Raw genomic sequence first — 16747 nt, forward strand, 5'->3', positions numbered from 1 at the left:
GTCTTCCCTCCCACCAGTTTTTGTAGGGCCTGTTGAAGTTGGTTGTCATGAGGGCCCCCTGGGGAGAGGCCCCGGCTCCCTCCAGCAGTGTCACTGTATTTCTAAGGCAGCCAGACAGGCCCCTCTGTGGACCCCTGCTTGGTGCTGCATCTCCTTCCTATTCTCTTGCTTTGTTTTGGATAGTCTAAGGAAACAATAACTTGCTCCAAAATAAACTTTATTCCTAATACGAAACAAAAATTTCCAGGGAAACTGAGAACTCTGGGTCTGAAGAAGATAAAGAGACAGAAAGGGCACGGCAGCCCAGCCGGGTTTGGAAAGTGGAAGAAGACCGAGGAAGGGCTCTCAGAGGATGGTGGTGGCCGCAGGCAGCACTTCCTGACTCATGAAAATGTCCAGGTCCAGGCTGGTGTCTTCCAAATCCAGTTTCAGAAACTTCTCTACTAATGTCTGGCAGCTGAGAGGAGAGAGCACAGTGAGATTTACAGGGGACTAGGTAACCGAGCTGAGCAGAGAGGAGAGGCTGTGGCACAGGAAAGCTGGGACCTTGAGGATTTAGGGATTTCGGAAAGAAACAGTGGGTCACTGAAAGCAAAGCGGCTCTCTGAGCACCTGAAAGGGGACAAGAGCTACAGAAGATGCTAGAGAGAACAAGGGCCTGAGTCACACACTCACTTTTCCATTTGCTTCTCCTTTAGCAACTCCTTGACAGGCCTGATGGGCTTTCCACTGCGGATCAAGTCTGAGACCTAGGAACAGGAAGGTGGGGCAGAGGGCCGGGTAAGGAGAGGGGAATAAGGATCAGAAATCCCATGGGCCCAGAAACCCCAGCCCCTGAAAGGAGCAGGGACAGCGGAGGGGAGCTCTGAGACAGGTAGTTGACACCTGGATCTCATCACCTCCTTGCCACGAGCAATGAGTTTGTCAGGAAGCCTGGCCTGGGCAGCTGTGTGGGAGGCATGGCTGGCATTGGCAACACCTTCACAAAGCTTATAGAAGAAGACAAGGTCGCTGCCATCCTCACAGGTCTCCATAGTCTTAAAAGAGAATAAAAGGGGACAGTGTGGTATCATCACTCTGCTTCCAGCCCCGAAACCCTTGGCCAGTCCCTGTGGGCAGTGAGAAAAAGGAAGGGACATGGTCTCTGCTCAGGGAGCCCCTGTTCTGATGGAGGAGCCAGTCCCCAGCTTGGCTTAGCAGTCCCAGGGGGCTAGATTAGTTTCCTCACCAAACACTGCACAAGGGGCCCCTGTGGCAGCAGCTGTAGCTGAACGAGGCTCAGAAAGTTGGTGGCCACAAAGATGTGGGGACACATGGGTCCAAGTGCCAGCCAGTGTCGGAGCACAGCGGCCAGAAGTGCGAGCCCATCCACCTGTGCAGAGGACGGGGTGAGGATGCAGAACCATCGGTGCCCATGTGCCCCCACCGCCCTGGCCTTTCCCATCTCGCGCTTTTCCGTTTCCTTCCTGCCCACACACCCCTACTCTGTTCCTGAGGTCCAGCCTCCCGCTGCTGCCCCTTTGCCCTCCTCCACTTCCCCTCCGTAGCGCCTCATCAGTTTCTTCCCTCACCGTGTTGGTTCCCTTTCCGAATTCATCAATAAGGACCAGAGACTTCTGGGTGGCACTGTTCACTGCTTTTGCCACCTGCTGGGCACCAGGCGGACAAGGGAGAGTTCTGTTAGCCTTGGAGGCCTGCAGCTCATGGACCATCTGCCTGGGCCAGAAGCTGCTTGTACGGCGCCCACATACTGGGCGGCAGAGTCTTTAACAGAGAGGCGCACAGTGCCGCGTGCCAAGCAAGGCTTCAAAGAGGGTTCCCCAGTGTAGAGGGCAGGCAGCAGAGGGCATGTTTGTCCCGTTCTCATCACTTTTCAGGGGTAGAACTCCTCCCCATTACCCCTGCCCCAACCCCACCTCTCTTTGCCCCCTCTGACCTGGTTGAGGTCGATCATGAAAGTGGAGAGGCCGAGGGAGATGGATTCGCAGCTGTGAATACGGGTGAAGATGGCGTCTACCGCCCCGATTTCGGCCTCCTCTGCTGGCACAAAGCTGCCCACCAGGGCCATGAACGTGATCAAGCCCACCTGGACGGGGGAGGACATGGGCTGAGGTGAGGGGAGGCTAAAATGAGGGTGAATGATAGCTCCGGGGGGGTAGACGCAGTTTAATAGAGGATCACAGCACCGCCTGCTCGCTGTAGAATCAGTACACAGGGACGGGGAGTGGGCAGCGGCACAGGGCACGGCGGGACCTATGCAGAGGTGGGGGAAGGGAACTGAGGCCATGGAAAGATCTAGTCAGCATGGCTCTCCCTCAAGTAGGGAAGGGAACACGTGAGGTAGAGGAGCAGGGCATGTGGATTACGGTCTCTTCATGCCAGGCGGTCTCAGAACTGGGCAGGAGGAGCTGTGGGAACTAGGTTAGCTGGCAGCGGGGGGGATGAGATGCGGGAGAAGATGCCAGAGGCCCAGGGCGTAGGTCTCTCCTACCTGCTTGAGATATATGCTCTTCCCTGAGGAGTTGGGCCCGGTGATGACCTTGACCCTCCCTTTGTCCCCACCGCATTCTGTGGGGTTGGGCACGAAGGTGCGTGCACACAGTTCCATCAGAGGGTGTCTGCAGTGTGTGGAGAGGTACCGCGCACATGGCCTGTGGATCCAGGTGGATGAAGCCCCCAGAATATGGGGCCTTAGGGCCCCTCGTGCCTATGCCTCCACCCGTTCTCACCTGCCATTCTGGATTCGTACCCCAAGGAGTTGGGGATTGTAACGGGGCCTCGAGTAGCCATAGTCCCGGGCAGCACTGGCAAGAGCCAGCAGGACGTCCAGGCGGGAGGCAAGGTCCAACACCCGGGTCAAGACCGCCGCCCGTGCCAGCACCTGGCACTGCAGCTGGTACATCAGCAGGGTCTCCTGGTCTGAGGATGGGGGAGGGAGGAACTGGCGTCAGCTCCGGGGCGATGTGAAGGAGACACAGGCAGGTCAGAGGGACCTGGGAACAGGCTTGCAGACACAGGCTGAGACGTTCACAGGAGAAGACGCCGAGTCAGAGTGAGAGCGCAAGAGCAGGAAGAAAGGTGCCTGTCAGAACCGTCTCCACGCTGCCGCCCCCTCCGGCCTTTCGCTTCTCCTCACCCCGGATGTCGCAGTGCAGGTCCCCTAGCAATGCATCCAGCTCCTTGGTTCGAGCACTGCGATAATGCAGCTTCTCCTCTGAGAGAAACTGGGTAAGAGGGTTCACGCTGTGGGCTTCGCATCTCTTGCTCCTCATCCTCTCCCACCTTTCTAAACCACCACCCTGACTCCTTTCTCCTCTGCCTCAGAGCTAATAAAGGTCAAAGTAAAACTACAGAAGAGAGCTCCCGCACTGAGCAGTGCTGATGGGGTAAGGCCCTCCGTCAGCTGCTCATTCACTTTCCTTATCACCTGCCTGCGGAGGTCAAAGGTCTTACCATGAAGTCCAGTCCCTCGATCTCAAAGTCACTGGCCTCCACCATGGAAGGCAGGCGGGGAATAGAAAGAAGGAAGCCGATCTGGGGAGAGAGTAAAGAGGAGAGGAAGCAGAGTGAGGTAGGAGAACCTTCTCTCCTTAGAGGGAGCCAGAGTCCCTTGTATCCCCAATAGTCCCTCAGGGGGCTAAAGTCACCCCAGGGCTCGTGTTCTTTGGTTTTCTCATCTCCCCTGTGTCCTTCCCAAGCCTGTTGTCTCCCCTAAAGCCTCTAGAGGTCACACCCACCCTCCTGGCCTCACCAGAGGGATGTAGATGACACTGCATGAAGGAATACGGGAGTCCAGGTTCTCCAGCTCCTTCCGAGCCACCTCAGTGAGGAAACTGGGAAGTCCCACCAGCCTTCGTTTTTCTAGGAGGGTGGAAGACACGTGGACATGGAAAGGAAGATTGCTGTTTGGTGTGATCATCCCCAGCTGTAGTGGCCTCCTACCAAGGATGGCACCGCATCGCTGCGGGGGGGGGCCCTGTTTCGGGGCTCACAGGCCCATCCGCACACCCAACACTCACTCGCATCAATTTCAGGATCTATGTTGGGGAGGACTGTGAAGCGATTTGCAGCAAGGCTGCCCTCAAAGTCCACCTGAGGAGACAAGAAGTCCAGTCGCTCATCATCCGGCACATCTCTCGGTCCCGTTCCTCGCCGCTTCTTGGCCGCAGTACTCCCAGCAGTCACCGCTTTAACCCTCCAAGCACACCCCTGAGTCCTGCCGCCTCCTCTCACCATCCCCCTCTCACCATCCCGTTGTTTAGTCATCCAGCTGAGCTCCACGCCCCCCATGCTCCCCATCTTCCACAGCAGAGCCCAGGCGCTCTCCATTCTCCTACCCTATCCTTTGCCCCTAGGTCCTGGGGCTTGGCCTTTTTCTTCCCACTCACCACTTTCCCAATGAGGCTGGCCATGTGATGCAGGTCATCAGAGAACTCTTGGGCAATGTCCTTAAAGAGCTGGATGGACGGGGGCAGGGAGCGACAAGCGTCCCTCAGGCCCAGGGCACTGTACACGGTCTGTAGGAGACGCGGACAAAGAAGGGTGGCCCACAGCCCGCCAGGCTGAGGCGAGGGGCAGGGATGGACAAAGAGCAAAGACCAACAGGGAAAACACAGTATCAAAGACAGAGAGAAGCTTTCAATGGCAAAAAAGAAATAGTGAGAAAGGAAATGTGCCCGGCACTGCACTAAGCACCGCAGACGGCCAAGATACATGGTCCCTGTCCCTGAGCTTATGGCCTAGTGCGCAAGATACATTTTTAAAAAGAAAAGGTTATTATGGGTGGAGAGAAGAGCAGGGATAGAAGCTAGAATCAGTTGACTATACCTTGTTTGGGAGACTTGACTTTGGAACTATGCAAATATTTTACATAATTATACAAATTAAAATTTAAAAAGAAATCGCTGAAAATCAAAAATAGAAACAAATGAACATAAATGTATATCCATGCAGTGGCAGAACTACACAGAAAGGAACTATTCCAAGTAACTAAAACACAGTAATTTCTATATCCCTAGTGGGGACAAAAGGAACTGTCCCTCCTCTCCCCTCAAAAAATCTTAACGGTTTTCACTAGTCATATACTTGGCAGTAGTGCCGGTATTGCTATAATAAGATTGTTGTGGATGTAATATAGGAAAAAGCGAATGAGTGAGACTCTAATTTTATCATTTCTAATGTGACTAACAACCAGAACTTCCAGAGTGGAAGAAAGAAATACTGAAGAAGATAAGGACAGTAAAGAAATATACAAGATAAGAACCCTGTGGTTCTGAATTTAAAATGGTGGTATCAGTACTAATTTAGCATGTATTTTATTTTTTAGAAAGTTCCTAAATCTGTCCACAGAAAAGGCCTAGAAGCAATAACCAAAACACGCTGAGCACCCTCTAGCATTCAGACTGAGGTACAAAAATAACATTTTTCACTAAAAGGATCCCGGGCTCCTTGGAGAAATGCCTGGTTTCAGGTCAGAACCAGGCGGTATAAATTATATATCTGGTACATCTTGTCAAACCAGTGAGCAGGGAAGCTATCAAAGTCTACCGGGGTTGTGTTTAAAGAACTCAGAAGCCAACCTCAAGAGGCTCCCACTGGCAAAAGATGGAATAATTTGAATGTATAGATTAAAAATGCACATGTGTAAATCTATAAGTTCATAATGATACTAAAACAACACAAATTCATTGGCTACCTGGGAGGATATCAGGGGACTAAGTTACTAAGATGACAGCTGGTAAATAAAGGCGGAGAAAAAAAACACCAAACGATTTTCTATATGAACTGTATTACTGGATAACCAAAGAGCAGATGAGAGGAAGTTTTTCTTTCCAGAAATGTTATGGCTGATAAATGAAGAATGACAACATTAGAATAACCACTTTGGAATCCCTAAATAACTAATGGACTTAGGTATTAAACACAAAAATCTGCTAACACGACAAAAGGAGAGACAAGTATATCAGACATTATATTCTTCTACTGATGAAACAGTATTTTAACAAAATCAAACTTGAACCTGATCAAGCTTCTAGATTCAACTAGTAATTTATATAAATTCTAGAAGAGACAGAAACACGTCAAAAACACCTAGGGAATATAATCAGCAAAAGCTACACTAAGGGATGCTCTGTAGGACAAATAACTCAGCTTCTTCAACAGGTTAGTTGAAAGCAGAATGAAAGAGAAGAGAGAGAGAGAGAGAGAGAGAGAGAGAGAGAGAGAGAGAGAGAGAGAGAGAGAGAGCTCATGCAAAAGACTTAAAGAGACATCATCCCATTGCCATATGTTTAGCATATTTGGTTCCTAATGAAACAAACTGTAATTTTAAAACAAGCATGACATTTAAGAGATGATTAGAAATTTAAAAATCAGATAGTTGATATTAAAGGATTGTGCTAATTTTTAGGTAAGATGATGGTAGTTATTCTTTTTTAAAAATAATTTTCTTTTAGAAATTATGCTGAAATACTTATGTATGAAATGATATGATGCCTGGGAATTGCTTCAAAATAATCCAGGAATAGAAAGTGAGAGAAGATGTACACGAAACAAGATTGGCTTTAGTCAAAGCGTTGAAGCTGTATGGTGGGTACATGGGAGTTCATTTTATTACTCTAAATTTGGACAATTTCCACAATACACACTTTTTAAAAGTTTGGGGATAAAGTTGGACGGGGTGCCCAGAGAACAGAGGGTCTAGAACACCTGCTGAGGGGCTTAACTCAAACTTCTGGAATTAAGAAGGGCGGTCCTACCTTGTAGAGAATCTGCCAGTCACTGACCTTGGTGTGGGACAACTTCATGCGTTTCAGAATCAGCTACAGTCAGACAAGGGACAGCCACTGTTTCCCCCCCTCTCACCCGAACCCCCCTCCAGAAGCCCAGTGTCAGCCCTCAGCCTCCTTCCCCACCTCCTTGCCCCCGACCCTGGGCTCACAGGCACATTCCTGATGTGGCCCAGCAACCGATGCAGCATCTGAGCCATGTCCAGATTCTGGGGTAGCAGAAAAAACTGAATGACGTCCAGACGGGAATTTAGTTCCTGCAGATCCTGAGTTGGACGTGTGAACCACAGCCTGGAAGTGAGGGTTGGGGTGGGGAGACCAGAAATCACATCTGTTCTCATCATGCTCTTGATCTGTTTGTGAAAATGTGTTTGCAGGTCCCTGGCAATTGTGGCAGTATGTGCCTATACTGGCAAGTACAGTGTCCCATCTATGCAGGGGTGTTTACATGTATCTACTGAAAGTCTCTGGCTCTGAGCGTGATTTTGACGGATATGACCATGTGTCACTCCATGTGGCTATGTGACAGAGCTTGTCAATATTTTAGAGGGAGAGCAGTGTGTTGAAGCATTTGCACGCCAACGCTTTAGTTCTCTCTGCCGCTGAGTAGGAGAGGGTGAGTCAGAATGAGTTTATACTTGTATATCTGTATTTAGCCGTGAAAGTGTCTGGGTGTAATAGCACAGACGTTCGTCTTTTCGTGTTCTTCCTGTGGAAGTATATAATTGTCCCACATGCAATGATAAGTCCTCAATTCATGACAATGTTCATCTCTGCAAAGAAAGGATTGGGGAGGGACACTTAAGGGGCTTCAGTCACACTGTGTTATTTTTAAATTGGATGATGGAAACACAGAGGTTTATGATATTATTAATATGTATGCCTTTAGTGTCTGAGGTATTTCCTAATAAATTAGCATACAGAAATGTCTCATCTGTGTTTGCCTGATTCTGGGCATCCTTATCTCCCTAGGTTATGAAGGGTGTGAGCCTCTGGAAGGACCTGTGAGCCCACAGATTCTTTTCTACATTAGAGCAAGCCATTACGCACATGATTGTGTATAAGAGCGACGTGTGGAGACACTGGGGCCTGGGAATGTGTATTTCACACCACAGTACGGCCCTGGGTTAGAACACTCAGGTTAGAATGAAGCGGAGGACTCAGTTTTAGGCATCTCTGCTCTTTGGCCACGGAAGCCTCCACCCAGGGCAATGTAGGCCAGGCTGTGGATGCCCAGCCCCACCTTGGAGAGCACATGAGCCTCACCAAGACAACGTTCTCGTAGAACATCTAAGTTTTTACCGCTAGTGCCAGGAGATTTTAGTCAAGCCCAACTTCCTCATTTTACAGCTGAGAAAATGAGGCCTTAGCTCTAAGCAACTTGTCCAAAGTCATTCTGCCAGTAAGAAGTAAAGCTGGGTCTCAAACCCAGGTCTCCAGATGACTAGGCCAGTGCTCTTTAGAGTATACTGTGACCTTCAGTCGCCCTCCTGGTGCCCAGTCAGCTGTAAGCCAACGGGGTCCTCGGTTCATCATTCAGGTTGATTCCATGCCCTGGAGGGTCCTATGTGGGGAACCTGCATTCCTCCCCACCTTTAATTCAGTTCTCTTCTCACATCCCTGGCTGAGATCAGAGGTCTGCACCTGAAGCACTGGAGAATGTGTGCGTAATTAAATCACCCACCAATTACCTGGAGATGACCTCAGAGGTTATCCTGAATTCACCACCAAAAGACACACACTGCAGGGTGGGTGAGGCGGGGAAAGGACTGTGCACCTGCAGGCTAGCCAAGGTTTCCGCTCTGAGTTTTTAGAGATGATGTCACGTGTGCTTGTATCTGTGACCTGGCAGGCACCGAGTTCACACAGGTCACAGCTGTGAGGCCAAGCAGGCTCACCAACTGCTAATTCCAACTGATGTGACAGTGCAACAAGAGAACATAAACAAGCACCGTGTGAGCACACGCGAAGGGGCATGTCAGGCTCCTTACAGCGGCCTGGGGAAGCTTCAGGAAAGAGGAGATAGTTGGGTCGCACCTTGAAGAGGATGTAAGATTTTGACGGGAGAACAGGGAAAAGGCTTTTCGGAGAGGACAGCATAAATACAGGCAGGGTGTTTCGGTCATGGAAAGGGGCCCTAAATGACAGTAATATGGGATAAATCTGATCAGAAAGGATTTTGGAGGGGCTTGGGAAGGAAATTAAAACGGGTGATGGGAGTGGTCCTGAACATCATACTGCTAAAGATGCTAATCTTCATCCTGTAAGTAATGGGGAAGCCTCCTGAGGTTTATTTTGTTTCTACTTAAGGTGGTTTTTTTGGTTTGTTTGTTTTAATTTATTAGTTTCAGGTGTATCTACTTAAGGTTTTAAAAAGGTGCAGTGACATGCTCAGATCTCTGTTTTGGATTAACAGGTATTTTAGGAAGAAGGATAGATTGGAAAAAAGAACAGAGTAGAGGCAGAGACACCAATTTGGAGGCAAATGCAATGCTTCAGGTTAGAAATGATGATAGGTAGAATTAGAGTGGTAGAAAGAGGGAGAAAGGGGTGGCTGAGAGAGCCACTGGAGGATAGAGTCAGTAGGCCATAGTGAATAACTGAACATGGGGGTGAGGGAGAAGCATCAATCCCAGGTTCAGAGCTTGAGAAGCTGCACTGCCAGCAATGCCATTAACCAGAAAAGGGAAGCAAGAAGAGGAATGAAAGGTTTGGTGGGTGTCACTTTGGATCCTCTGAGTTTGAGCTGCCTGTGGAAACTGCAGGTAGCAATGATGTGTAATGAGCAGTCTACGTATGGAGCTCTGAACTAGAGACACAAATTTGAGAGTCATCAGAAAATAGCTCAAATTTGAAGTGTGGTTTTTATTATTAGAGATATCACCATATGTACATTAGGGTTCTGTGATTGTGTTTCTGCTGCTTGTATGTGTGCAAGTCTGCGTATCATCGATGGGTATATGCGTATGTGGATATGTGCTGACGAAGTAAAATGAGGGTAATACTAGCTGCCACATGGTGTCGTGAGGATTAAATGCATTTAGCCACCATTGTGGAAAGGGCAGTTGGTTTTATTACTACCACGTGGGGTGGTGTGTGTATCTGTGGACTGCATGCATTAGCCTGTAGCACGTGGGTGAGATCCACTTACCTGAGCAGCTTCTCTCCCCACTTAGAGCGGCATCTGTTGAGGATTCCTGTATGGGAATGGGCAGGGAAAAGCATATGGGCGGTGTCTAAGCTGAGGCATCCAGGTCAGAGATTCCAGTGTTGGCCAGGCAGGCCTGGGGGGTATTCCCCAGATACAGAACACAAAGGCAGCCAAAGCCAGAGCCTGGCCACAAGTGTGAGCCAGGATTACTTTACATGTGCTTAGAGGAGGGGAGGGGCACTTATTGGTACATTTAGCCAGAAAAATACGCAAAGCAGGCATAATTAGACTCACAAAGAGCCCAACACATATGCATAAACATTAGACACAACCCACAGAGATATGCATAGTGAAACCAGGTGGATACTTGGGACGCTGTCCCCAGTACACCCCAAAGCTAGAGACAACTGATAAGGACTCTGTGCAAACCAAACATGGGCAGTTTCACAGTCACTATACACACTATACACTATACACACTATTCACAGTCACTCCTCTATACACAGGGCCTCCCCAAGTACCTGCACAGGGGAGGGAACATCCATACAAACTCAAGGAATGAGCACGGAATTGGTAAGGTAAGAGGTGGTATGCCAATGACTATTGGACATTGGTAAGAGGGGTGCCCAAGCTCAGAGAGGATAAAAAGAGGGTAAGAAAGCTGGACTGGAGTGGAAGAGACATCTAGTAATGGGAGTGACGTGGGAAGAGAGAGGCTGGGACACATCGTTAGAGGCAGCTTCTTTTCTGGAAGGCTTTTGTCGCGTGGGATGAGAGACAGGCACACATACCAAAGAGGCTGAGCCCCTCCTTCAGCCCACTGGCCACTTTGTATACTGATGGGTGAGATTCACTCTTAAATATCTGCAGAACACTGTCAGGGAGAAATTGAGAGTTTGGGGCAACTTGGATTTTTAAAGGAAATTGAGAAAATGGAAGGGGGTTGGGGACATCCTCCAGAGATCACGTCTTGATGTAAGGTTTGTCCCTCACTGCTCTCTGCCTCAGTTTCTTCCTTTAGAAAAAAAGGGTGACACCTTTGTGCTTTTCTTCCTCTCTCCCCCCTCACCCCCACTTCCTTTTCTTGCAGGAAGAGAGATATAGCCCCAGGATTAAAGAAATTAGAGCCTCATTAGGACTACTAGAGCACTAAACTTAATCCTTCTCCCTCCCCAGAGATGCAGCCTGCCTCCATCTCCTTACCTGTAAGTGTCTTGATCTATGCTCACCAAATGGGCCCTGAGGACAGAAAACAAGCAGAAGGAACGTGGCCGGGGTGTGAGAGGTCTGATTCGTTTCTAAGTTCCACCCCCTTGCCCACCTCCCGGGATACCATCTCGGTCTTCTCCCTAGAGCTCCACATCCTCCCAGGTACTCCTGTGTATCCTAGAGCACTTTACCTGACAGGTCACTGCCCGTGCCCCCCACTCTCACCCCCCACCCCAATCCTGTTTTACTACTCAGGGCTCCCAATCCCATCTTACTTTGGTTGAGATTAGGGTAAATCACCTACAACACAAATTTCTTAAAGCCCAGGATGGGGACGCTGACGTTATAGTCTTCCAGTTCAACACCAATTCTTCTTCGACTCAGAAACTTGAGCAGCCCTCCAAGTGCTCGAACCTGCGTGGGGATCAGTAGTGGAGCTGGGGTAAATCCCACTGTCCTGGATGTTGAACAACACCAGGGAAAATATTGTCCTGGGCCTGACCAGTACCTCCCAGGACTCAACCCGAGGAGTAGGGTGCTTGTGCCTTTCTCCAACCTGCAGCATTCCATCCCTTAGCTCCCGGGACCCCTCTCACCGTGAGGAGGCAGTCAAAGGGAATGATGGAGGAGAGGAAGAGAATTTTCTCAGTGGTGGTCATGGAGTCTGGGATGAAAGAGTAGTTTCCAGAAAGGAGGCGCTGTTTACTTATCTCCAGACCTATTTTGGGGGAGGCATGAAAGGGAAAGGTCGTATAGCCCAATTTTTCACCCTATTTTAAGAATGAAACAATAGAAGCAAGAGAGATAATCTGACTTGCCAAGCTCACACAGGCAGTTAATGGAAAGCTGAAATTTCGGACTCTTAGTCTAATTCTGTATTTTACATAGGGCATAAAGACGTTTCGCTGAGATCACAACCTGAGAAAGATAAATGGCTCAGGAGAGTAAGATATCTGTCTGGAATTGGGGATTTGGGGTCCAAAACATCATCATTTAACACCAATGTCCTAACATCTAATTAGGATAGAACATTCCCTGTCCTTTTTGCAAACCTGGGAAGGTCATGGAAGTGCCTTATGGATCATTAAGGTCACTGAGGCAGTGGCTCCCACCACAAATAGCTTTGGCTTAAGGGGGAAATTCCAACAATCAAAGCTGTCCAAAAAGTGTCACCACTCTCTCTTCTCAGGGGAGGCCTTCATCCCTAGATATGCCTAAGTGGAGGTTTCATAATAAGCTTATAATAAGGTTATTAAAGGGTAGGGAGCAAGAGAGACCCTAAGGAGACTGGTCACGGGGTTTGGAGAACACAAAACTTTAGGATACGAAAAATCTGAGGGAAGATCTCTGATGATGGGGGTGGAATTAGGAGAAAGGGTTGGGAAGCTGGGATGGAGGATTGGGCAAAGAGATACCAAAATCCACATTTGGCAAAAATATGATTTCAGGTCTCTTAGGCTCTCTGTGCTCCTGGGAGGCTGTCAGGGAGGCAAAGAAAGGGCCATTAGTCTGTACATTTCAGTCTTCTGCCTCTGTCCCATCTTCCCTCTCACCCAATTCTGGCTTCCTGGCTCTACCTCCCTCCAAGACCCTTTAGTCTTCTGCAATATTCCATATTTTGGTCTTTCCTCATTTTCCCTCTCAGTTTTACCCAGTCCTTACCAAGCTTCCCCAGAAACTGAGTCATATTCTCATCCTGTTTGGCACTCGTAACAACAGACTGAGGACTGATTTCATCCAGAACTTGGAAGGAGAATGGAGACCAAATGAGTTAAAGGATCTTTGATTCATCCTTTGACTAAGGAAACCCACAGCCCTCCTCTTGCTATCTCCCTCCCTACCTAAAAAAACTTATTTCCTCCCTCTAAGAGTAGGGAGTGCTCCACAAATTGGGAGCATAGGTAGGAGTCAGGCATGAGAATTAGGAAAAAAGTAAGACTGGCGGGGTGGTGGGAGGGAAGAGGGGTGCCCCGCAGACTGTCACTGTGAACCCCTAGAGGACAGACATGATTTGCCAGGATTGTATCTCCAGCACCTGATATATTGCACACACCTAATAAATATTTGTTGAATCACTGAATAAGTTCCCCCAAACAACAAACGGTCCTCTGGAAGTCAACTAATAAAACCGAGTCAGGTAAGGACACATGAGTGAAAGACACTTTCAGTGCCAGGGTAGAGGGATTGCTGGTTCTGTCCCCACCTCTCTGGAGAAGCCTGAGGCTCTCGTGGTCTGGGGCATCTGGCATGAAGTGGATGGTGGAATCACTAGTGTCATAGTAGGCAATGCCCAAGTGGCCTGCATGCCACAGCACACACAGATGGATCTGCCGGCGAGGAGGGAAGGAAAGCGGGATTTGAAGCACTCCTACGTGCAGGGCTGTGCCGTGCTTTGTTTCATCTTCACCATTTTCTCAAATCTCTGACTATGCATCGTCAAGCCCCTTTTTACTACATCTGAAACTGACGCTCAAGGCAGGTGAGTGACCAGCCCAGCGTTTCCCGGCCCCTCTTTATTCTAACACCCGGACGTATTCTAACCCACTCTCTAGATTTATTCGAGCTCTCGTTCCCAAGACCCCGTCGCCCCAGAGACCTCCGCGGGCTCCTCCGCGTCGTCTTCCTCCGCCTCCCCGGGGCCCGGCACTGGGGCCGGGCTGGGGAAGCTTGCCGCGGCCGCCCCGGGTCCCGGTCCCCGCGGCGTGCTGGCTGCAGTCGCTCCCAAGGAGGCCATGGCCTGGCAGGCTCTGCAGATTAGAAAAATGAAGGCGGTTCAGGAGCGAGCGTTCACGGCGAGGCAGCTGGGGAGGGTGGCGCGCTCCAGGGCAAGGGCACGGGGAAGTCTGGGAGAGGGCTGAGGCGAGAGGAGGGGCAAGTCGTTTTCAACATTGTGGGGTATTTCGAGAGTGATGTCTCAGGTATCTCACTGACGCACACTGGAAAACTCCCTCCCCCGCTCCATTTCTGTCACGCCGAGGCTGTAGTAGGATGGAGACGGTTTGAGGGCCCTGTGGAGCGAGCTGCACACGTCTCCTCTCCCCGCCCCTGCCAACCATGCCCCAATGACCGCAGCCCCAAGCTCTCGACTTCCCCACCAGAGTTGCAGATAACTTGCGGCGTTTTCCCGCCTTTTCAGTCAACGGGACCACGACGTGCGTGATACCACGTCAATGACTAACAGCCACGAGCAGGAGAGGCGCGCCAGCGCGAGGACGGGGTGCGCGCGCAGACGCCCCTCCTCTTAGCTGTTATTGGTCGGACAGACCCGGATCCTGCCTAGATAGCCTACCGGGCGCGACAGAGGAGGGGACCGCAGGTGCAGAGAAGGCCGACGCTGATTGGCCTATTCGCATATGGGCGGTGCCAGAACATTCAAACTTCCCGCCCTCTGCCATAGTTTAGCACCTGGGTCTCCGGCCCTCAGGGTTTCTGGACTTTGATTGACACGGGGTGGAGCCTGTGAGAAGGCCGGAAGCGGAGCTTGAGTCTGAGCCTTGGAAACTAGTCTGGGGGCGTTGCGGGGGGATTGGAAGGAGGGCAGAAATCTAGGCAGGAGGCCGATCTTAAAGGGCCAAAGGCGCGTTGTTTTTCTTCTGGAGAGTGGAGATAAGCAACATTAATTCAACCTGTGCCAACAACTCTAAGTTAATATTTGTACACTCGGAGTTAATATTTATAAAAGAGCTTAGAACAGTGCCTGACAAACATAGTAAGAGCAACGTGAGTGTTTTAAATAAATAAGCAGAAATAAGAAGTGAGACTCCTTTCGCAGCCCTTTGCCAGTTTCCTGGGTACAGTGTATGACCACCTCCACAAGGGCACCACAGGGCCTAATTTATAATTTCAGGCTACCAGGAGGTGAAAACATTGGAATTACACCAACACAGAGAGTAGACCTGCTAAGATCTACACTCCTACTGGAACATACCCTTATCGCTGGATGCATACACGCGCCCTAAGGACAGAGGGTTGTCGTTTATTCAGCAACTATTTAGTGCCTATTCTGGGCCAGGTGGTGGACTCAAGGTAGTGAACATAATTAAGTCTAGGCTCCGCTCCGTGAAGCTAACTTTTGACTGTGTGTGTGTGTGTGTGTGTGTGTAGGAAAAGCAAGGAGATTATGAGACAGAAATAAACCAACATATACTTTTAAAAACAGATCCCTTACAACACATCTTCCTCCCAGTTTTGTTTTGGGTACAGTGAGATGGGGAGATCCCACCCAAGACTTGAGGAAAGATGGTAAGGTAACCAACCAGCTCTGCTGAACAGTGATTGGAAAATCCCCTCCAGAGAGAAAGGTGGGGGAGTGAGTTAAGGGCAAGGTTAATGGTTACCTTTGGCAAATGTTGAGCAATAGAGCTATGGAAACCTGGAGGAGGCCGGTGATAGCTCTAAGGAGTGTCTGGGAGGGACACTCCTTTCCTATCTGGGGTGGGAAGAGATTAGGGACTGGTTTACCAAGCCCAGGAAGGGGAGGGAGTAGAAAGGGAAGCCTGCCCAGAAGAGGAAAGGGGAGATATTGAAATAGGAGAAAAGCAGGGGCAAGGAGATGAAATGGGAGGGAGACTTCTCTGATGCAGGATTTGGGGGTCCTCTCTGGGCTTTAAAGCTGTGGGGCACTGCTGGATGATACCAGGAGAGGGCAGCATGACCTGTCATCTGGGAAATTAAGGCAAAATAAAATACCTTCTGGGTAGCCATGCCAGCCAGCCAAAGTCAATATTGATGATTAAGGCAGCTCTAACTATAAAACTGTAGGAGAGAAAAGAGAGAAGCAGGGGAGAAGCTGTCAAACCTGTTTGAGCTCAGGGATGGCCCCACTTGCCTGAGGTTTCTCCCAGAGGGGACATCTTTGTGAGGCAAATTCTCTGGTGGACATTGACCAGCTGGAGCAGGAGAGGACCCTGGGAAGTAGGGCTGCTTTGATTCCCCCTTCCTCAAATGTAAGGGGTCCTATGTGCAGATTTTGAGTGTTACCCACCCACCCACACATACTCACGGAATCATCCTACATCCTTATAGTATGTCACAGTTGAAGGGGGCAGATACCAAATATATCCATCCCCTCTCTGGGGAGGAAAGAGATAGGCCTTCACCCAGGGAGGCGAAAACCCACAGAAGAGGAAGTGTGAGAGGAAACCACTAACTGCTGGTTTCCAGCAGCATGTCTTGTCCCTCCACCCCACTCCTCCCCCTAGTCCCTCCTTTTTTTTTTTTTTTTCAAGTTTCAAGCTCTGTTTTGCTCCTATGTCCTTGCACTCCCCCAAGTTTTTTGGGAACTGTAGGTCTCTTGTTAGACAGAGGCTGATGAAGAAGAAAGAGAAGGAATGGTTGGAAAGGAGATTCAAGATGTGGAGGGTGGACTATGTCCAGTTTGGAGGACATATTCTCGGGCTATTTTTCAGCAGGTCATAGTTTGATAGAACTCCAAAATCAAGGTTACTGAGGAAGGACAGAGCTACTCTTCCTGGGTCCTCCCTACTTATTTATTTGTGTTCCCAAGGACTCCACTCACTCTATTCTGTCTGATCTTTCCTTTTTACCTGTAATAGGACCAGCTACCATCATCCCCTAGAATTCCTGGGGCCAAAATAAC

The 16747-nt window shown here is 49.6% G+C and overlaps 1 protein-coding gene across 3 annotated transcripts; it reads right to left on the reverse strand.

Moving 5' to 3' along the window:
• Positions 1-202: 202 nt before the first annotated feature.
• On the reverse strand, positions 203-14362 carry MSH5 (mutS homolog 5; the record flags this gene model as incomplete). Of its 3 annotated transcripts, XM_081044528.1 has the most annotated exons (25): positions 203-457; positions 676-749; positions 900-1037; positions 1229-1372; positions 1572-1646; positions 1937-2086; positions 2492-2618; positions 2730-2919; positions 3137-3224; positions 3454-3534; positions 3752-3861; positions 4020-4092; positions 4389-4517; positions 6759-6821; positions 6941-7079; positions 9940-9985; positions 10731-10813; positions 11143-11178; positions 11453-11562; positions 11745-11866; positions 12564-12626; positions 12811-12891; positions 13352-13475; positions 13745-13895; positions 14244-14333. In XM_081044528.1, 24 exons carry the CDS (start codon positions 13880-13882, stop codon positions 346-348), a joined length of 2496 nt encoding a protein of 831 aa, XP_080900654.1. In that variant the 3' UTR covers positions 203-345. The 3 variants fall into 3 exon arrangements, with proteins under 3 accessions (XP_080900654.1, XP_080900655.1, XP_080900653.1); XM_081044529.1 differs by lacking the exon at positions 6759-6821 and having other exon boundaries at positions 1572-1649; positions 14244-14362; XM_081044527.1 differs by lacking the exon at positions 14244-14333 and having other exon boundaries at positions 1572-1649; positions 13745-13882.
• Positions 14363-16747: the final 2385 nt, after the last annotated feature.

Source organism: Rhinolophus hipposideros (genome assembly GCF_964194185.1).
Source record: "Rhinolophus hipposideros genome assembly, chromosome: 3".
NCBI classification, from domain to species: domain Eukaryota; kingdom Metazoa; phylum Chordata; class Mammalia; order Chiroptera; family Rhinolophidae; genus Rhinolophus; species Rhinolophus hipposideros.